The 22,803-nt window shown below is 36.6% G+C and overlaps 2 protein-coding genes across 2 annotated transcripts; one reads left to right on the forward strand and one right to left on the reverse strand.

Moving 5' to 3' along the window:
- Nucleotides 1-3: 3 nt before the first annotated feature.
- On the reverse strand, nt 4-5,554 carry LOC311085165 (protein NLRC3-like; the record flags this gene model as incomplete). Its single annotated transcript, XM_084117602.1, has 5 exons — nt 4-61; nt 857-2,639; nt 2,739-2,775; nt 2,895-3,010; nt 5,527-5,554. Coding segments are annotated over 5 exons (2,022 nt in total), but the record flags the coding sequence as incomplete, so codon positions are not given.
- A 1,619-nt stretch (nt 5,555-7,173) lies between these two features.
- Nucleotides 7,174-22,323, forward strand: LOC311085166 (uncharacterized protein; the record flags this gene model as incomplete). Its single annotated transcript, XM_084117603.1, has 3 exons — nt 7,174-7,264; nt 20,323-20,499; nt 20,847-22,323. The coding sequence occupies 3 exons, from the start codon at nt 7,174-7,176 to the stop codon at nt 21,827-21,829; spliced, it is 1,251 nt and encodes a 416-aa protein (XP_083973729.1). The 3' UTR covers nt 21,830-22,323.
- Between the last annotated feature and the right edge of the window lie 480 nt (nt 22,324-22,803).

Consider the following 22,803-nt stretch of genomic DNA (forward strand, 5'->3'; position numbering starts at 1 on the left):
AGAGGTCAGGAAAGACACCAGGATATCACAGTGTTTCTCTGTAAAGCCGCTTCCTTCGAGTCTGTCAATATTGAATTTAAACCGTTACAGTTTTACATTTAAACCCCGTTGCAATTTTGCATTTATACCCTGTTACGTTAACAATTTTACATTTAAACTGTTACAATTGTGCATTTAAACAGTTACACTAGGGCTGGGACACACTAGATGATTTTCAAATCTTAACCGATTTTAAAACTATGGAAGACCACATACATAAGGGCAGTTTCAACCGAGTATAGCATTATAATCCTCCGAACGCACACACAAGAAGATTCATCCAGACCACACACCCGTCGACATTTTCACAGTGAGATGAGATCTCATGGAGACTCACAAGATCAAACTTGACTTGAGAAGAAAAACAAATGGAGGACGAACGTCAGCTAGTTCTCCTTGTGTGATTTTTGTTTTACGGGGAGAAAAACAAAGGAGAAAAAAAATAATATGGGTGATCTTTCTCAATACTACAATATCGTGGCATGTTTGTGGCTGCCAAGTTTCAGCCATAGAAGCACGCAACATCCTGTTGGAGAAGCTTGCTCCATTAATTGGCTATCATGGGTATCACGTCAGAGGTAGCCTGATCAAGAGTTGGGATTGTGCAGGCTCCAACGTGATCAGGAGCAGTGAAATAATCGCAATGACAACACACAATTGAGGATTTTTCAGACAAAAAGTGATTTGAGACAAGCCTCAAATATGCAAATCGGGCTCAAAATATGGCTTAAAATCTTCAAGTGTGTCTCCAGCCTAACTTTGACTGAGAATATTTAATGATACATTATGAAGATGTTCACAGGATCATAATACTTACTGAGCCTTTTTGAAGCACTTGATGGCTGGAGAGAATCTCTGAAATCCTTCTAAAGTGATGTTGTATTTCCTGAGGACAAACTCTTCTTGGTCTGTCTCTGACATCACAAATCGGAAAGCCAGAAATGTGCACTGGAACAGTGTGAGGGGCTTTTTGGTCCGTGAGCGTTCAAGATTTTTCATCTCCAAAAAAGAAATGTCTTTGAGCTCCACAAGGCAACGAACAAGACTGAAGCATCTCTCAGGGGTCAGATCTTTCCTCCTCAAAGACTTAATGTACTTTGTCACTTTTTTGTGATCTTCTGAACTACTGCCTTGCAATGGAGGCAGGAATCCTTCAAGTATTTCTCTGCTGGAATCACAAGAAATTCCGAAGAGAAAATAGTTAAAAAGATCCAGGTGTTCATTTTTGCTTTGCACGGCCACGTCGATCACGCCTTTTAGAAAATCAGCCAAATAAGACTGCTTTTGCTCCTTTTTAACTTTAATCAATCCCAGGGAGTCTTGATTTCCTGATAGAAATTCATGAAAAACAAATAAGGCTGCAAAGAATTCCTGGATACTGAGATGGACAAAGCTGTAAAGTTTAGTCCTGCTATATCCAAACTTGTCCTCAGAGACACAGGTAATGATGCCAGGATATCGGAGAGCTTCCTCAGGAGTGATATAGAATTTCCTCAAGTCTTCTTTACTGAAGATTGCATTTTGTTCCTTCAGCTTCCAGTATGCCAGCTCTGCCAGTTTCTTAATCAATTCTTTGTGCTGTATGAGAGCATCTTGTGGTGGCAGTTCTTTCCCTTGATATTTGTTGTGGCTTAACCTGGTCTGATTGTGCAGATAGTGTATATACATTTCTGTCTGATTTGAGGGCATGTCCCTGTCTTTATTTTGACTTTTAATGATGTTTTTGAGAACAACCGACGAAATCCAACAAAAGAGAGGTATGTGGCACAATATCCACAGGCTCTTATGAGACTTCAGGTGACAGATGACTTTTTGGGTTAGAGCTGGATCCTCAAACTGCTTCGTGAAGTACTCCTCCTTTTGTTCATATGTGAATCCTCTGATCTGTGTGATGCATCCCTGTCTGAAGATCTCAGATTGAAGCTGTCCAGCTGCCACAGGCCGGCTGGTGATCCACAGGTGTGCAGATGGGAGCAGCTTTCCTCGCAGAAGGTTTACTAGAAGGACATCCAGTGTGGTTTTTTTTGTAACATCTGACAAAATGCTGGTTTGAAAGCTTAAATCATTTTTATATTCATCGAGACCATCTAAGATGAACAGAACTTTTCTATCACAGATCCAGTCAGAGATATGTCTTGCATCTTTGAACTCTGGGTAAAAGTCACAAAGCAGGTCAAAAAGACTCTGGTTTTCTCCCACATGCAAGTTCAGCTCTCGGAACGGGAGCAGAAAAACAAGCTCTAGATCCTGATTGGCTTCTCCGCTTGCCCAGTCGTGGACAAACTTCTGCACAGTGACCGTTTTCCCGATTCCAGCAATTCCTTTCGTTAAAACAGTCTTCATGGGTCTATTTTCATCTGAGGGTGGTTTAAGAATTTCATTGTAGTTTATGACTGCCTGCACTGATGTGTTTGAATCATTCGTCTCGATCTGCCAGATCTCATGTTCTCTATTGATTGGGTCCGACGCGTCATTGATGATAAACAGTTGTGTGTAGATCTTATTTAGAGTGACTGACTGTTGTGCACTTCCCTCCAAAATCTTCTCAGAATCCTTCATCATTCTTGATTTCATCTTATTCTTTATGCTCTGAAGAGTGTCTAAAAATGTTGGAAAGTTATATTATTAACAGGAGCATTGCAATTATGAATGAACAGTTTTATGCAGCAACAGTTTTGAAATGTCTTTCTGGCCCTTACCATTTTGGTTTATTGAGGTAGAGTGAGACTCTTGTGGCTGAAAAAAACATATACACATAAATATACAGTATTTATAATATACACATCTTAAATGAGCAACTCTGTACAATGCACAAAATGTACAATATTACAGTGTATTAATGATCAGACACTCACCACTTGTAGGTTCATGTTAACATCACCAGCTATGTTGCATCCTACTATGTTTGGAGCATTTATTGTGCCACCATTCCTCTGGTTAATTCTGAAGTCCTGATCCTGAAAATTCTGATCTGAAATTTGAATCAATGGTTGTCTTGGTGATGTAAAACTGTTGTTATTATTATTGTTATTATTGATGATTGATAATTTTCTACAGAAGCCCTGAACCGCAACGTAAAAAAAATGTTTTTTCGAGATTAATGTCAAAATATTTTGAGAATAAAGTCAAAATTATGAGAATACAGTCTTCCGTAGTAGGCTAGTTCTTTTTTTTTCTTTCTTTTTTTTTTTTTAAAGAAATGCGCTCGTGAAGTCAAACTGCTTCTGACATAGTAGCTTTTTACTTTTATCTGGGCTTTCAACAAAAGGAAATTCTACAGGTGCTAATCTACCAACATGGCATTACCATGGCGTTGCCTATAGACGAGCACGAAGACTCCGCCGGAGTAGTGTCTTCGTGCTCGTCTATAGGCAATGCCATCTGGGTCGAGTTTATATTTTGTAATGTCCTAAAACAAATGGTAGCTAATGCCATGTTGGTAGATTAGCACCTGTAGAATTTCCTGTAGAATTACACACACACACACACACACACACACAAAAGACTGTATTCTTGTAATGTTTCGAATTTTATCCCGAAATATTTCGACTTTATTCTTTTAATTTTGATCTTCTTTTTTTTTATGTTGCTGTTCAGGTCTTCCGTAATTTTCTAATAAGAGAGTAATTGAGAAAAATGTTCCTACTTTTGATACAACTGTTTTTCATTTTCAATGCTTTTTTCTTTCCACATTAATTTTCCTGCATAGGGTCTTCCAAACTCCCTGTTGTTCCACTGTGGTAAGATAAACAGTTTATGATTAATTCTTATGTTTTATGATTAATGCTTACATTTGACAGCAAATACATACAATACAATTCAAAAGTTTGGAATCTTTAAGATTTATTAATGTTTTTGAAAGAAGTTTCTTATGCTCCAAAGCTGCATTTATCTGATCAAAAACACCAATATAAATATTTTTATGGAAACATTTTCAGGATTCTTTAATGCATGGAAGGTTCAAAAGAACAGCATTTACTTGAAATAGAAATCGTTTATAACATCATAAAAATCTTTACAGTCACATATCAATTGAATGAGTCCTTGCTGAATAAAAGTATTCATTCTTACTTTACCCAAATCTTACTTCCCCCAAACTATTTAAAGGTAGTGCATCACAAACATATTAGGCCTGTTTTCAACAGTTTAATAATAAGAAATGTCAACTGAGCAACAAATCAGCATATTAGAAATCTTATTTGGTGCTCATTTAACATTTCAAGGATTAAAATGCTTGGTAACATGTTTGTTGACATATCACAACACACTAGTCCAGCCGACCAATCAGAGCACATCAGGCTTTTCAGAAGGAGAGCTTCAACTAAACAAGGCTGTGTTTCTCAATAGTATCAGAAGCCTAAATTGATCAAAGAACAATTGCCATCAATGGTCTCTATGATCAACTAGGACAAACCAGACCCGGCACCACACACGAATTCAAGGGGGGCACAAAAATGACATCAACCTCACTGCATAATAACATTAATCGATTATGATCGATTATAAACATTTATGTTATAATGATAATGATCGATACTAGTGCATAATAATATAATTTACTGACGCTTGTTTGTGCTGTTGAGGCTCACGCTGCCTCTCGAGGAGAAATCAAAACAAATAAGTGCAGCACTCACACAGAAACTCAGTTAACATACTGCAGTAAAAATTCAAAATGTGGAGTTTTTATATTTATAACATATGATACAGTTAGGAAACATCACACGACCAACCAAGAGTGCTGAATACCATCACGATTGAAAATGTGATTTCATATGACAGTTCAATAAACAAGTAATTAATATTAAAGGGATAGTTCACTTTAAAATGAAAATTCTGTCATCATATACTCACCCTCATGTTGTTTCAAACCTGTATGAATTTCTTTCTTCTGCTGAACAGAAAGGAAGATATTTAGAAGAATGTCAGTAACCAGGCAGTTTCTGGGTCCCATTGACTTCCATAGTATATTTTTTTCCTAATATGGAAGTAAAGTGAACTATCCCTTTAAGTCACTTACATTTTAGAGCAATATTGACAGTTTTTGTTCTATTTTAGCAGCGAAAATAGTTCCAATCCAAACAAAGATTACAGGAGAACCGATAGTGCGTCTCACTCACAACAACACTTAACCATTTTTATCACTGAATGATTCAGCATTTTGAACGAATCGGTTGAGTCAAAGATTTAATGACCCATTCATAAATAAATACCTCATTCTTGAAAAATCTGACGTTTGAATGAATCATTTGAATGAATGACACGCTCAAAGCTACACTGTGTAATATTTTAAGTTGATTTTTAGCAAAAAACACTTTGTTCTTTCAAAATTATACGTTCTCATTAATGTGCAATCACTTCAACCAATTAATTAAGTATTCTCGTAAGTGTATAATCTGCCATTTAGAATACATACGAGCGAGTCGCTTGAATGGCGGAAGCCATGTTGTGCATCCATCTTGAAAATACATTAGACAAAGACGGACATACCTGGAAATTCAAGCTTCGCCTTTCGCATTTTTACACAGTGGCACCGTGACGAATACTCGTGACTGCCGGCAGGTTTGAAATAATACGGCCACCGTAGGAGTTAAAACGCCCTCGGAATGGGAGGGGCTAGAAAGTAATATTCAGTTGGTAGTCATATACAATTTCACTGCTAGATGGGAGTAAATCCTACACAGTGTAGCTTTAATAAGAGCGCTTATCACCTGCCGCCACCTACTGGTGGTTTAGTTTCATGTTTAAGAGTGTCATTCTTACCGACATTTCTTATTTCTATATTAAAAATTATATTGTTTTTAAAAACAATTTCATAACATTATTTAATGTAAATGGTAACAGCCGTGTCTTAATTTATTGATCAATTTTAAGAATTTAAAATGAAAGATGAAGCATATATTTAGTAAATTAGGGGGAAATGCCCTTTATAAAGCTTCATAATCAACTATGTACAACACAAGTGTCACAATGTCAAGCCGTGACACGGGTTTATTTATGTATTCGTCAAATTCAAATATTAGTCAAATATAAGCAACTAACCACTCCAAAAATTTTAAACACAAAAATAATAAAAATTTAGGTCTACTCACTATTGAGTAGTGCTCACTAAGACAAACCAATTAAAACCCTTTAAAATATATATTTTTTAAATCAGACCAAACAAATTTAAATTTTTATTCAGGATCTACAGTGGGTACGGAAAGTATTCAGACCCCCTTAAATTTATTATTATAACTTTGTTATATTGCAGCCATTTGCTAAAATCATTTAAGTTCTTTTTTTTTTTCTCATTATTGTACACACAGCACCCCATATTGACAGAAAAACACAGAATTGTTGACATTTTTGCACATTTATTAAAAAAGAAAAACTGAAATATCACATGGTCCTAAGTATTCAGACCCTTTGCTGTGACACTCATGTCATGACACTGTCCATTTCTTCTGATCATCCTTGAGATGGTTCTACACCTTCATTTGAGTCCAGCTGTGTTTGATTATACTGATTGGACTTGATTAGGAAAGCCACACACCTGTCTATATAAGACCTTACAGCTCACAGTGCATGTCAGAGCAAATGAGAATCATGAGGTCAAAGGAACTGCCTGAAGAGCTCAGAGACAGAATTGTGGCAAGGCACAGATCTGGCCAAGGTTACAAAAAATTTCTGCTGCACTTAAGGTTCCTAAGAGCACAGTGGCCTCCATAATCCTTAAATGGAAGACGTTTGGGATGACCAGAACCCTTCCTAGAGCAGGCCGTCCGGCTAAACTGAGCTATCGGGGGAGAAGAGCCTTGGTGAGAGAGGTAAAGAAGAACCCAAAGATCACTGTGGCTGAGCTCCAGAGATGCAGTCGGGAGATGGGAGAAAGTTGTAGTAAGTCAACCATCACTGCAGCCATCCACCAGTCGGGGCTTTATGGCAGAGTGGCCCGACGGAAGCCTCTCCTCAGTGCAAGACACATGAAAGCCTGCATGGAGTTTGCTAAATAACACCTGAAGGACTCCAAGATGGTGATAGACCAGAGAATCTTATTTGATGAGACCAAGATAGAACTTTTTGGCCTTAATTCTAAGTGGTATGTGTGGAGAACCACTGCTCATCACCTGTCCAATACAGTCTCAACAGTGAAGCATGGTTGAGACTGTATTGGACGCAGTGAAGCATGATATCCTGGACGAAAACCTTCTCCAGAGTGAACCCAGGAACCCAGACTGGGCCGAAGGTTCACCTTCCAACAAGACAATGACCCTAAGCACACAGCTAAAATAACGAAGGAGTGGCTTCACAACAACTCCGTGACTGTTCTTGAATGGCCCAGCTAGAGCCCTGACTTAAACCCAATTGAGCATCTCTGGAGAGACCTGAAAATGGCTGTCCACCAACGTTTACCATCCAACCTGACAGAACTGGAGAGGATCTGCAAGGAGGAATGGCAGAGGATACCCAAATCCAGGTGTGAAAAACTTGTTGCATCTTTCCCAAAAAGACTCATGGCTGTATTAGATCAAAAGGGTGCTTCTACTAAATACTGAGCAAAGGGTCTGAATACTTAGGACCATGTGATATTTCAGTTTTTCTTTTTTAATAAATGTGCAAAAATGTCAACAATTCTGTGTTTTTCTGTCAATATGGGGTGCTGTGTGTACAATAATGAGGGAAAAAAAATGAACTTAAATGATTTTAGCAAATGGCTGCAATATAACAAAGAGTGAAAAATTTAAGGGGGTCTGAATACTTTCCGTACCCACTGTATGTATATACAAAACGATAACATTTTGTAACAGTAGCCTATTGGTTAAAAATAAATAAATTACATATATATTGCTTCCAGTAGTGTATGTTTATTTTAGAGCTTTTATCCAATTATATTTCTGCCATCATGTGTTGCCAGGGTCAAAAAAATCTGCCTTGAGGCCTTCAGAATCAATAGTGCGGGCGCCTGCAGCTTAAAATGGATGGCAATGTTGCTTTGATCAATCAGATAATCAGTCAGATTTAATCAGCCAATTAGATTTTGATTTGACTGCACCGGGACCATCTAGCAGGCGTACAATAACGTCAGCATTTTCACATCCTTTGATTGGATGGTCAGAGCGAGTACTATTACTGGTAGTCAGAGCTAGCAAACCGCATCTGTAGCGAACTGCATAAACTAAAATATGTTCCCGCTGAAATCCCGCTGATCTCATTGATTTCATTCAAAAATATGTGTGAGAGCATGGGTCTGTGGTACACATCGTCATGTTTTGCGGTGATTGTCCCTGTTTACTGCTTCTGTCGAGCGGACATTCTCAGCCCTAAAGCGAATTAAAACTTAGGCTGTGTGTCCACCAAAACGTTTTTGGCCAGCTGAAAACTAGGTGCTCTGCTGAAAACACCTAGCTGTGGGCACTTGAGAGTGTTTTGGCAGCGCAGCATTTTTTTCAGTTGAGACGCTTTACTTGTTATGATATGGAATATCGGCGAAAGTGTTTCTAGTATCTCATTTCACACATATTTTATTTCTGTGTTGATTCTATATTAAAATGTTGTTACAATGTAATGTATTTTCTCTGGCTCTTGTTTTAAATAATTTCGTTCCGTTATTATGCTTGTTGTTGTCATCTGTTGACGTTGTACAAGCAGAATGTGGCGGTTGGTCAGTGTGGTATTAGTCCCGCCCCTCCTCCACTGTGATTGGACGGTTGGGTAAAAAGTGACAGTGATGAGGGCTGCGTTTTACCCAAAGTTGAACATTCTTCAACTCTCGGCGACCTGTAAAAAATGCTGAGCGCTCAGCTTTTCAGCGTGAAAAAAATGCTCAGCGGCTCGTTACGCTTATGGCGTTTTAAAAATGCAGTGCTCCCATTGAAAACAATTGAAAAAATACGCCAGCCGCGTGAAAAACGCTTTGGTGGACACACAGCCTTATGCCAGAAATACGACGGGACAGGCTTGACTTTCCGCATTAAGCCCAATTTATACTTCTGCGTCGAACTCACATCGTAGCTACGCCATAGGCTGTGTGTAGCGCACTTACCCTTTGGCGTATCCTGACGTGCACATGATTGGTCTGCTAGAACCCCTATAAACCTGCTTTAAGCCTCGATAGAAAAGACTTATTGTTGGAACTGAAACGCACAGATAACCTATACAACAGGGTATTGACATATTTTTGAGGAAAGAAATTAGGATGGATTTTGTGTAAAAAATAATCACTAGTTTTGGTGAGTATAATGCTTTTTTTGCCCCCCGTTTTTTCTGTGGTGCATATGATTTTCTTTTTAATTTTTCTTGTAAATTTATGATCAATGTTTTTTTCCAGCTCCTTTTTCGCCAGATTTAATGTAATGTAATTTCTGTTCTTTATTAGTTAAGTTATCCATTACTCCAGTCTAACATATATATATATATACATATATATATATATATATATATATATATATATATATATATATATATATGTGTATGTATACTGGACAAAGCATACTCGACAAAGCATACTGGAGGTGTCATTACTTTAGTATTTCACAAGTTCTCAAAAAACAGGAACGTAGAGGTATAGATAATTTCATTCTTAAACGAAATCTTGCATTACAACATTTTCTGATGTGTTATTATTGAAATATGGTACCCAGAATATGCCCCACCATTGCAACTTTATGTGCCAATGTAGCATACTGGAGGTGTCATTACTTTAGTATTTCACAAGTTCTCAAAAATAAGGGAACGTAGAGGCATAGATGAATTCATTCTTAAATGAAATCTTGCATTACAACATTTTCTGATGTGTTATTACTGAAATATGGTACCCAGAATATGCCTCTCCATGCAACTTTATGTGCCGACGAAGCATACTGGAGGTGTCATTACTTTAGTATTTCACAAGTTCTCAAAAAAACAAGCATGTAGAGGTATAGATAATTTCGTTATTAAACAAAATCTTGCATTACAACATTTTCTGATGTGTTATTATTGAAATATGGTACCCAGAATATGCCTCTCCATGCAACTTTATGTGCCGACGAAGCATACTGGAGGTGTCATTACTTTAGTATTTCTCAAGTTCTCAAAAAAACAAGCATGTAGAGATATAGATAATTTCATTCTTAAATGAAATCTTGCATTACAACATTTTCTGATGTGTTATTATTGAAATATGGTACCCAAAATATGCAACTTTATGTGCCGACGAAGCATACTGGAGGTGTCATTACTTTATTATTTCACAAGTTCTCAAAAAACAAGCATGTAGAGGTATAGATAATTTAATTCTTAAACGAATTCTTGCATTACAAAATTTTCTGATGTGTTATTGTTGAAATATTTTTCCCCGTTCAAAAAAAAAAAAAAAAATTCCGTATAGCCTACACGGCGTCGTCTCAAGATATATCTGCGTACACACCATAGACTGTAAAAAAAGATGGACGACGCCCCTTCGCTCTCTTCCATTGATGAGAACTGAAGCCGCCAGTGTCCCGATATGGCGCTGACATATTGGAACTTGAGTCTGCGCAGTAGCGATCTCAGGACCAGACCTGCACAGTAGTGAGCAGGAAGTAAAGCCGCTAAATCAACGTTCCCCCCTCACTATCGCCGAATGCACTCAGGGAAAGTGCATTCTGCACACTTTTTAAAAAATTGATTGCAGTACGACAAGAGGCTTGTTAAAATAAAGTAAATACAATCTCCTCAGTCCTCCGAAGATCCCAAAAAAATGTCCGTTGGTGCTTCAGTGACTACTTTGCTCAGAGAACCTGTCACTCACAGCTGTCAATCATGACGTTACACCACCGCATCACGTAACTAACTAAAAAACAACTTATTTTTGAAAAAGACACTTGAACTTGAACATCAGCGTGATAAAAACGACAGCAAATGAAAGAAACCACCTTTGGAAAAAAGATATTTGAAGTGTAATTTAATTGTTTAGTTGGTCTCGCGTCCCGTTGAATAACACGGGGAGGCGGGGCTTATGACCTATACTAGGACCAGTCACCGGGGGGCGATCGAGACGTTTTGGCTTCACTTTTCAGGGCTTGTGCAGCACGCTTGGTACACACGAAACTACTGAAACCGACTCAAAACGATGTAGTATACATGCCAGACCAGTATGTGGCGCTGTAATTCTGCCACAGAGATGCACTAAAAACGGAGAAGAAGACTTGGACTATGCGCATAAACCTTGCGCGCTGTATGCAATATTATTTAGGCACAGTAGCTTTTTTTTTCTTATCTTTTTTTCTTTTTTTACCAAGAACTTTATTGAACAATATGAACAACCATAAATGGCCTGGTACAAAATATGAGTCACGATATTCGATAGTTAGCGGATGCATACAGCTGAGCTTGCCACAAAGAACCGGCAAAAGTAGCCTAATCATTATGAATGTGTCAAATATATCAAGGAGACATTTTAATTTTTTATTAATAAACTAGTGTTTTCTGTGTCAGTCTCGGCTAAAGATGTTGACGATGCTGACTCGCCACCTTCGCAGTAGTATTGTGAACGTGCCTATAGAGAGAAATGCACACTTCATATGGATTACATAAGAGAGTTGTCTGTTTCTTTTCGTTTTGAATTGTTTTGTTTAAAAGTAGACATTTCAAGCTTTCTATAGATATTTTTTTTGTGTGTGTGTGTGTAACACAAACAACCGAGTTTCGGTTCATTTATGAGACGAGCTCCAGTTCACGAGCAATGCAAGTTATATCGCCGGTGCCTCCATGTCCTGATTAAATTGTCTGCTATATTTGACTTCTTATTTAATAAATCCAGGCAATTGGTTGATGAAACATTTGTAGTAGTAGGGAATTCCCCTTTCCCTTGTTTTGTGTTCGTTACCCTTATATGGTAATGGGTGGATGAGGTAATTAGGGCCGGTGTATTTAAGTGTGTAAACAGGAAGCCCTAGAATGTAGGCTTTGTCATACCCGCCCCTCTTCCGGTTATCGGTGTCACGTTAGTCGAGGTAAGTGATGGAGGTTATGCACAGTTTTGTGTGGTTTTAACAGTGCTTAGTGTTTTTATCTTTTTAAGTGATGGCGGTAGTCGTCTCGGTGGCGTTCCTTGGGAGTTACGTCAAGCACTCATAGAAAGCGTTAAGGTAGGCGATCGCAATGTGAGGTGGGTTGTATGGGGTTAGTCAAGTTTAATGGGGTTTATTGTGTGTTTTAGCTGAACAACATCGTGATGTGTGGTTCGTGATGTGTGTGTGATTCTCGTGTGGTACGTATGATTTAGTAAATGTTTTATATCCCTTGATTGAAGTAACGTTAGACCCTTATCTGAGTGTTATGTTTTGTTTTGCAGTACAACGTGATTAACTCGTCGTGCTGCTGTTTTTCGTGACTAGATATAAGTTTCTGTGTTTTGTTTTGCTTTTATTTTTATGGTTTGGGTTATTTTGTTATTTCTTTAATGATGTTGGCTTGACCAGTGTGATTTGGGCCATAGTGGCCGTGTGGTGTAATTGTATATCAGCGTGTAGTGTCTATCTAATACCTGTTGAGTATTTCGGGGTCCTCGACGAGGTAAGACGGATTATTATCCGTGCACCAACTGATCTGGTCCATCATATTTGTGTCTGATGTGATTGATGTGAATTTTGTATTTGTATCGCACCGACTAATCTTCCTTTTTTTTTCTTTTTTTGGAGTGAGTCAAGGCTGAGTGTACCGAGGGGGAGGCTAGTCACCTGGGTGAACACATTTGTTGTGAGGTTGGAGCACCAGGGTTCAAGCACCTCTTCCTATTTGGTTTGTCGTGCACACACAAATGGTTGAGAGCACAATTGTTTACAGCTAGCTTGCCACCCCTAAAGTAAACCTAGCCTTGTAGTTTATATTCTTTTTGTATTTATTATTTTCTTGTTTTATTTTGTGGGGATGCTACATTAATTTCTTTTGTGATGTTTTGTTTAATGTAATTCAGTGTTTGCATCAGCCATGTGGAGATGAATGTTCGTTTAACAATTGATATATCCTATTCTTATAATAAACTTGTCAGTGATTTGCACTATGAATAAATGATGCCAGTAGAATATTTTCCTCACAAATAAAAGTATTTATTTGGTTATTTGATGACACGACTCTGTCTTTTCTCTGCACCACTGAACCTGGGTTCCTTTAATATTTCCTTGGGTGCAATTCTCAAGGTGGCGTAGTCCGTGCTATCTGGATTTGGTTATACTAAAAACAATACCGCTCCGGTCACACATTGATTAAAATTAAGATACAATTTATACAAAACGAAATTCACTTTAAAGAAAGGCTTTATACAGAACAAAACTTAATGTGGTCAAAATTATGTCTCCCGACATATTGCGCATCTTATGACTCATGCTGTTCACTTTTCATATAATCAACATAGATGACATTAAAAATAACATTTTATTTACACATAGGCCTAAATATAAAACTAAATACATTTTCTTTAATGGCTACAACATGTAGGCCTACAGAGAAATGTAATGTCAGAGTGGAATTTGAGCGAACGCCGTTTTACCGGTGATCATGTGGGGCAGGGGTGCGTTTTTTGAATAATAATCAAATAATTCCCAGCGGTCGTCGAATATTATTTTTGCTTTAAACGCCCATCCCTACAAAATACGAAATTTCTTAATCAGAAATAATATAAATAGGCCTAAATAAAGAAGTAAAAAAAAAAAAAGAAAGAAATGAAATAAAAATACATTCAAGTAAATATAAATAAAGAAATAAAAGAGGCACAGTAGCTTCTGCAGCACGAACACAAGCATGTAGTCGGCAATAATTTGCTGTGACTTTGCGGTGTCTGACTAGTTGACACTTGGTGTGATGACATCGTTTCACAAAATGTACGGATTGGCCGTACACACGAAAACGCAAGGGTGGCGTTTTCAGATTTATCCACCTTGGGACCCGGTTTCAGTCTCCGAAAACGCCGGATGGTCCGTCTGGACGAAACGCCAATACGATACAACATTTGTACGGATACAGCTAAACGCGTCTCCGTGTGGACAGGGCATGAGAAGAGCGTTACTGGCAGACTGCCAGGGAAGGGATGTGCTGCAACAATGTGTTATATTTATTTATTTAATTTTTTTTTAACATGATTTCAGCATGAAAACATATTTTATTAGACCCCACCCTATTGAAAAAAATTATACTTTATTGTATTTTAAATAGATTCCCTTTTTCAATAGTACATTGCAAATATAGGCTACTAAAAAAATGTTTTACTATCTTTAAATATATTAAAAGTATATTAGCATCATGCTTTTATGTTCACAATACAACGTTTAACACACTTTAAAATATAATTTTAATATATATTAAATAATATAATAATATAAAATACATTTTAGAAATATATACTTGAAGTGAAAATTCTGTTTATTTTTTTAAAAGTGTATTTATTTGCACTTTATTAAAAATATATTTTAGGTAGGCCTAGGCTATATTTTAACTGCGTGCTGGAAATGATCATTGTAACAATGCACTGAAATACTTTCAAAATACATAGCATAGTATTTTCTCTCTCTCTCTCTCACACCTCACTTCCTGTCTAGATACTGTCCTATCCAAAAATATATTTAATATATATATATATATATATATATATATATATATATATATATATATAATATAAAATATAAATTGTAACACAAAATACACTTTAATATCACTAATTAAGCATGGATATAATGATATTTATAATGACATTTCATGCCTCTTTACACACCTCATTGTACCTAACAAGCACAGTCCCTTTTTCTCAACAGTCTGAAACCGGAAATATGTTAATGGAGTACCTGTTCTGCCGCTTGGTCGGTTTCTTCTGTAATAAAGGGCAGTTCTTCTCAGTCATATCTTTCATGTTCACGTGCTCCATCACTAAACATTTGTTTCTGTGTTTGTTTCTTAGCTTTTAACCTAAACTGTAAAAGCGCCTCGCCTGAAATGTAGTCGAAAGTTGGAGTGAGGGGAGGAGTGAAAAAGGTGCAGGCAAGCAGGACAGTTATCTCTTCTGGCAGTGGATCAGACGAGCAGTGTTGCCAGAACAAAACGGCAATCAAGAAATGAACCGATGACTTTAACCCTCGGAAGTATTGCAGAACATAACGCAGAATTTAGCAGTCAAAACGGATTTATCGTTGATTCAAACCTTTTTTCAGCAGCTGTCATTCAGGATCGAGAAGAGTGCAGTCTGGATGGTGTCAAAGTTGCAGATGTCTGGTAAGGCTAGTGTGCACATGACCATGGACAGGAGTCGTCTCATATTTGTATATATATCTCCCACCACGTGTACGTTTTTAGAGTTGCTCACTATCTCACTCTAGACTTACTGTAGATACAACTTACTGTATAGCAGGCTATATATCACTTTGGCATTAGCGATCACTTGAGTATACAACTTATCACGTTCAATCGCATCTGCCTGCTGATCGCTGATTGGCTAAAAGTGCGTGCTCGTCGTTGATGCAACACCAACGCCAGTTGAGTCTGCATGGGCGTGTGTGTACAGTAATGTCATGATGACTGATTTATGGACTACATGCACACTTTAGTTTTTTTTTTTAACCAATTAGACTTTAAAATGTAGATGTTTGAAAACCACCGAACTGACCCCAAACCAGCCCAAATTTTGTCCACACCCGCCCAAACCCTTTTTTACCCGCACAATCAAATTCAAAACCGCCCAATTTGGGCGGGAACCCGTCCAATCTGGCTACGAGATCAAAGGTGGATGTCGAGATTCACACTCATGCACGCGGGTGTTGCTTTTATAGGCTATGGAAATAAACATAATGAACAAGACACCAAAATAACTTGTTATTTATTTCCATTCGAAAGACGTGTTTGTCAATCATTTTTACTTTAATTACAGACATGTTTTTTATTTTTATTTTATAAATATGACAACAATTATATAACCCATTGAGAGATGGCACTGTGCAGATTTTACTCATCTCAAACGAGCCTCTCTTGTGATAGGCTACGCCTCGTCTATGGCAAGCCGTTTTAGAATTTAATTCCTTTGTCTGTAGGCTACATAATTTAGTTTCACAATAACCTAAAAAGTGAGAAGTGCTTCATGTAATAACTTACATGAACTGTTATTATTATTAGGCTATAATTATTATTTTACTAAACTCAAAATTCATTAATATTAATAAACTTATCTGATAACAGAAAGTTACATCAACAAAAGTCATTGTAAGTTTTAGCTCAAGTAAAAAATTCTTACAAAATGAGGTTACCACTTTTTACAATGTACTCTGATAAATTATAACTTGTGTTGTGAACCCAGTTGTTATAGATATAATCTCTGCTGCAAGTATGCAAAATGAAACATTTTAGAAGTGAACCCAACTGTAGGCCTATAATAACCATCTGTTTAATTTAAGATAAGATATAAATTTGAACAAAGCATGCTGCAAAATATCATTAAAAAACTTAACTAAATCTGGACTCTTGAAAAATAAATGAAAACATGCCAAGTTCTTTTATGTTTCTAGATTTTAATATTGCTATGCAAAATGAAAATCCTGAAAATCCAAACTGTAATCACTTCAGACACTTCAGATTAGAGGCATTTCAAGAGGCACATTCCACCAAAGACAAGAAACGTCAAAAAGCGAGATAAAATAAAATAAAAAGTGGCAAACGTTTCGGTCACATTGTAAGCTTGGCATTGAGTAAGGTCACATGCAACCGAAACGTTTGCCACTTTTTTCAGTAAAAGCATTTTATTTTATCTCGCTTTTTGACGTCTCTTGTCTTTGGTGGAGTGGACTCTTCTGAAGTGCCTCTCTAATTGGATTTTTTTGTCTGCAAACCTAATAATAATAATAATAACAATCCATGCAATCATTTAACATTAGATTAATTGAATAATTACATGTAGAACCAAGGCTGGAGATAATTTGATATGGTGTGGAGATTTTAATGCACATAATTCACTTTGGTGAAGTTGATGCATAGATAATGGGAGGGTTGTTGAAGAGTTTATGGAGGAACAAGCTTTAGAATGTTTAAATGATGGGAAGGGACCCAGATTCAATATAAGGGATTCATCAAATTCATCTTGTCCAGATCTAAAAATAGTTACTATAGCTTTAGAATGTCAGTGGGAAGTTCTAGATCAGTCAACATTTGGAAGCGATTTTCCAATAAGAAGTGCTGTTGGAATGGAAATTTATCAACAAAATAAAACAAAGCAAACTAGGTGTGTAAGTTATGCACTGATGGAATAATGAATTTTCATGTCAACTACATTGAAGAAAAAATGCAGAAAAGCACTAAATCTAATGAGATTTATATTAGGCCATAATGGGGGACAGATAAACAATCAAAAATCTGCACTTCTACGATCTGTTGAAACACTTCCAATGCAGTCCTCAGTAAGACGTCAAAAAAAAAAATTGCTTACTGGACCAATTTACTTTGGCTTAAATCAGATAATCCTACAAAACCAATAATAGAGAGTAGTTGGGAGACATTAAAATGAACAGGAACAGGGTTTGCATGGAAAGCAAATGAATGGGCTACAGGAATGTCACTAAATAATATATCTGTCACATGCCTGTCCTGTCTTGTGCTGCACATGGGTGTTTTGTTGTTTTGGGCCATGTGCTCGTGTTATTGTCTGATCCCTCCCCCTTGTTATCTGATTATTGTTTGAGTTCATCCACCTGTTCCCTCCTGATTATTTTCCCTTTATTAGTTCCCTCTTGTCTGCAGTCTGTGTCGGTACATTGTCTTTTGTTTCCTGTTCCCCGAGACCTGCCAGAGTGTTCTTAGTCTGTTATTGTTTTTGTATTTACTTAGTTCTATTTTCCCCCTCATGGGTTTTGTTTTGTATTTTTGTTAATAAATACTTATTTTCTCCAGCGTTTGAGTCCTCACACCTTTTGTTCTTAGTCTGCCGTGACAATATTATTTTCATCAATGGGTGCAATTTCCCCAATACCTCCTTGGTTTTTCAGTCAACCTGAAGATGATTTTACAAATTCATGATAGCATATAAAAAGGGCATAATGACATTAATATGAAGAACTATAAAATAGTATATCTTAGAATAGTTTACTATTAATTTCTTCCAATATACACAGATGGCTTAAGAAACCCAGAGATAGGTCAGACTCATACTAGATCAGCATTCTATGTTCCCGAATTTAAAATAGGAAAATATGGGAGGTTAACGGATGCCAAATAAGGTTGTGATTTGTTGAGATTCAATGGCATCACTTACCAACAAACATTTCAAACAGTTAGATATGATATCTTCATAGAAATAATGAACATTTTGTATAGATTAAGACCAACTGGAATAATTAATTTTGTTGGGGTACCAGGACATGTTGATTTACCTTGCAATGAAAAATCTGATAAAAATGACTAAAGTGTCAATTAAACTGAACACTCTTACTATTGCAGTTCATTCAGTAAATACATTTAGACATTTTTATAATATAAACAGCGCGAGACAAAGTAAAATGATACAAAAAGTAGAAAAGATCAGATAATTTTAACAAGACTAAGGATAGGCAATACAAAACCAAAATACTACACTTCACACAATTGGAAAACACAGTACAGGATTATGTGAAGCCAAGTGAAGGAAACAGTTGATATGTTGTTGTTACTCTGTATGAATAGGAAAGGACTGAACTACAGAGAGAACTAGAACATAGGATGCAAATAATTTACAATCAGCAACATATTAAGCATGAAACAAGGATCTGGTAAGATTATAAAGGCATTAAAAATTCATCAAGAATAGTGGATATAGATCTCATCATGTACACCTATACTGAAATCACTTCACTCTCAAGCACAGGAGGTGGTGGTGTGAACCTAAAAAGCTGGTATGTGACCCACCAGTAAGAAGAAGAAGATGTGTCATCGCTCGCCAAACTCTTTTGACTGAGAGCTGTGAAAATGTTATTCTTCACATATTGTGAGTAATAATACTAATACAGGGCAGTTTTATACTCTTTTAGCAACACTAGGTCAGATCTCTGCTGTTGATCCTGTAAAGTTGGTTTCAGGAGTGTCACTATTAACAGCTGCAGGAAAGTCTCTATGCCAATTCTTCATGCCAATAGTTCCCTTTTCCACCCCCCACCTCATTCATTATACTGATGTGTTTAGATGACCTGTAAATTGCCACTTAAAGCTCATTTTATTGTTGTCAACCAGTGCTGAGTGTGATTAAAATGACTAATAATTAAATTACTTTTTACTTGAAAAAGTAAACGGATTACAATACATTTTTCTGTAATTGAATTAGTTACTTCGAATGTAATTGCATTAAATACTGTATAGACTATAGAACAATTCTATAGACTATAGAAACAAAATAGTGGATTTAACATTAGAATTTAATGTGTAATGTTAAAATGTATGTTTTTAATGTAAGCTCTTTTAAAATAGCATACATTAAAATACTTAAATCGATGCAGGTGTTTCTAATCGTGGCGAAGTGGCGAGGAGGGGCAAAAAGAAAAAGATAACTATATAACTATATGAACGCTAATTGGACACCAAACGATAAGAAAAAGATATAAGACTCGAGTACAGACCATTGTAAGATCAAATGAACAGCTGGCATCTCACTTTGTTGAACTGCTCAATAAAGTTTATTCTTCTGGGACCTGAACCTTCGACTCTGAAAGATTTCTTTTGAGACCTGAACCAAAGATCGTGAATTTGCCACCACAGTGAGAGTGCGAGAGTGAGAGAGAACAGAGAAGCAACCCAGATCCTGACAATGCGGTTGTATATTATTTATTTGGAAGAATTAAAAGTGCAGTTTCGTGTTTATTGTTGATATAGGATTTAGGAAGTAATTAGTAATAAGCAATGCAGTACTTTTTAGAGAGAATAATTAATACAGTAATCCAATGACACCGTTGAAGAAGTAATTACTTTTAATTACTGGTGTCAACATACTTAAGCAAACTACATGATCAACACTTTTGATATCCATGTAAAATACACATATAGAGAATATTTTTTTAATAGTCTGCACTGATTGTTCATTTTCATTTAAAACCAGTTAACAAAACCCCTAGTACATGGTAAGTTAGATGAAGTTGTTATAGTTGTTATTTGTTTCTTAAAAATTTGTACATTTATTTTGTAAGTTAGTTTATTTTTTATTATGATATAAAATGAAAAAAAAAATCAGTAGCTTTACTTTTTAATAGATGGATATTTGAACAACACATACATACTTAAAATTAATAAAATGTGAATTAAGGAAAACATCAATTCAGTAACTGATTTATATATTTATTTTTATTTTCACAGATCTGTTTCTGTCACACAGCACTTCACCGTCAATGAAGCTCCTCCTACAGGACATTACCAATAAATGCTGTAATATTTTCATCAGCCTAAGAGTGATGAAGACAGAGTTGAACAGTGAGAACATGAATGATCCAGAATCCTGCAGAATAAAACATGAAGATACTGAAGAACAAAGAGGTTGGTGTTTATTCTTGATTCCTCATTAATGATGCTGAAGGTCATTAAGGTTATAAAACTTCATCAGTGGTGATGGTGAATGTGTTTTTGTTGTAGTTAGAACAGTCATAAGAGCTGTTAAATAACAGTTTAAGTAGGGACCCTACATAGGACAAACAGTTTTGAAACTGGATGGATATCTGATTTTTTTTTTTAAATGCTTAAATATCAGAAGAAAATATAGGTAAATTAAATTATTTAGTCAAAATAATAGTTGTGTAATATTTAGTTTTCTGCTTTCTGCTATTACATCAGGGTAAATGTTTTATGATTTACAGAAAATTAAACCTTTCTTTCTTTCGTCTTAGATCTGATTGAAGAGAATGAGGAGAGTGAAGAACTGAGTGAAGCGGAGGAGAAACATAATCATGTCAAATCTGGAGAAAAATCTTTGAGTTGCTTGTGGAGTGAAAGTAATTTTTTATTGAAAAGAAGAGCCAAAAAATATTTTACCTGCCCTCAGTGTAGAAAGAGTTTTCCATACAAACAAAGTTTTGAACTTCACATGAAAATCCACGCTGGAGAGAAGCCGCACACATGTGATCAGTGCGGGAAGAGATTCACACGAAAAGATCACCTTAAAGAACACCTGAAAATCCACACTGGAGAGAAGCCGCACACATGTGATCAGTGCGGGAAGAGTTTCACACTAAAAGGACGCCTTAATAAACACATGAAAATCCACACTGGAGAGAAGCCGTACACATGTGATGAGTGCGGGAAGAGTTTCAGAAAGGCAGACTCTTTTAAATCACATCAGCATTCTCATTCTGGAGAAAGACCATTTATCTGTGATCAGTGTGGTAAAAACTTTGTTAGGGCAGAATACCTGAAGAGCCACATGAAAGTTCACACAAAGGAGAAGCCTCATGTGTGTTATTTGTGTGGAAAGAGTTTTAGTGAGCTGAGTGCTTTAAAACTACACCAGAAAAGACACAGTGGTGTGAAGAATTATATGTGCTTTGATTGTGGGAATATCTTTTTTGATGATGCTCAACTGAAACGACACCAGAGGATCCACACTGGAGAAAAACCTTACAAGTGTTCACACTGCGACAAGAGATTCCGTCAGTCAGAACATCTGAAAACACACGAGAGGGTCCACACTGGAGAGAAACCTTTCACATGTGATCAGTGTGGGAAGAGTTTTGCACGAAAAGGACACTGTAAGAGTCACATGAAAATCCACACTGGAGAGAAGCCATATCACTGCCTTCAGTGTGGGGAACGTTTCGCTTGGTTGAATTCTCTACTTAATCATACAAAAAACAAATGTCTAAAATCGGAGTAAGCAGTTCATCTTCAGATCCAGCAACACTACGTCCTCATCAAATGTGACAATGCATCAAGCAATATCTTCAGAATAAATCTGCCGTGACCAGCTGCTACAAGAGACGGAACAAAGAAACATTATCATCTTTAACCAGTGGCGGAACTAGAGTTTTATACATGGGGTGGCCAGGGGGTGGCCACTGCTACTTTCAGGGGTACACAGTGCACACACACACAGTGGAAAAGCTTGTGGAAGGAATTGGGTCACTCTGTTTGTGTCTATAAGTGTTGAACATCCAAAATATTTGCACAAAACAAAGCTGAAGCACCAAGGAGATAAGATACCGCATGTGTCTGTTATGAACTGCTGCGTTTATTTACAATTTTTTTTTTTTTAATTAGATAGAGCAGGCATCAAGCAGACATGTCCTTGAAAAATGTAAACAATTTTATTGCCCATCAATATAAAATCTTATCCTAGGAAGATTTAATACAACATAATTCTTTCTTTATAATAATTTATAATAATTCTTTCTAATTATAATTATTTAATTTATGTATGTTTAATTTATGTATGTATGTATGTTATGTATAATTCCTGTATGTTTTTCACACGATTAACCCAGGGGCCTGTATACCATGATGGTAGTTGAATAACTTCAGGGTTACAGGATTAGTTTCGAGTTGACAAAACCAAACCAATCCAACCAGGCTTTGTTGGTACCATGATGCTGATCATCAACTTTCTCTGTCAACTCAGGCTTTGATCCTGAGTTTAGGAGTTCAGGTGTGACATCAGTAGCGAACAGCCAATCACATGCTGAGAAAGAGAGAATCTGCGATTAATATCTCGCGAGAGAAGAAGCGTGATTCACTTCTCTCTTCTGGAGAATATTACGAGATTGAAAAATATTACAAATTTAAACAAATTTACACAGCAAGAAGAAAATAGCTGTCTATGAAAGAGTACAACTAAAAGAAAAAGTATTGCTA

Source organism: Abramis brama (genome assembly GCF_963993115.1).
Source record: "Abramis brama genome assembly, chromosome: 6".
NCBI classification, from domain to species: domain Eukaryota; kingdom Metazoa; phylum Chordata; class Actinopteri; order Cypriniformes; family Leuciscidae; genus Abramis; species Abramis brama.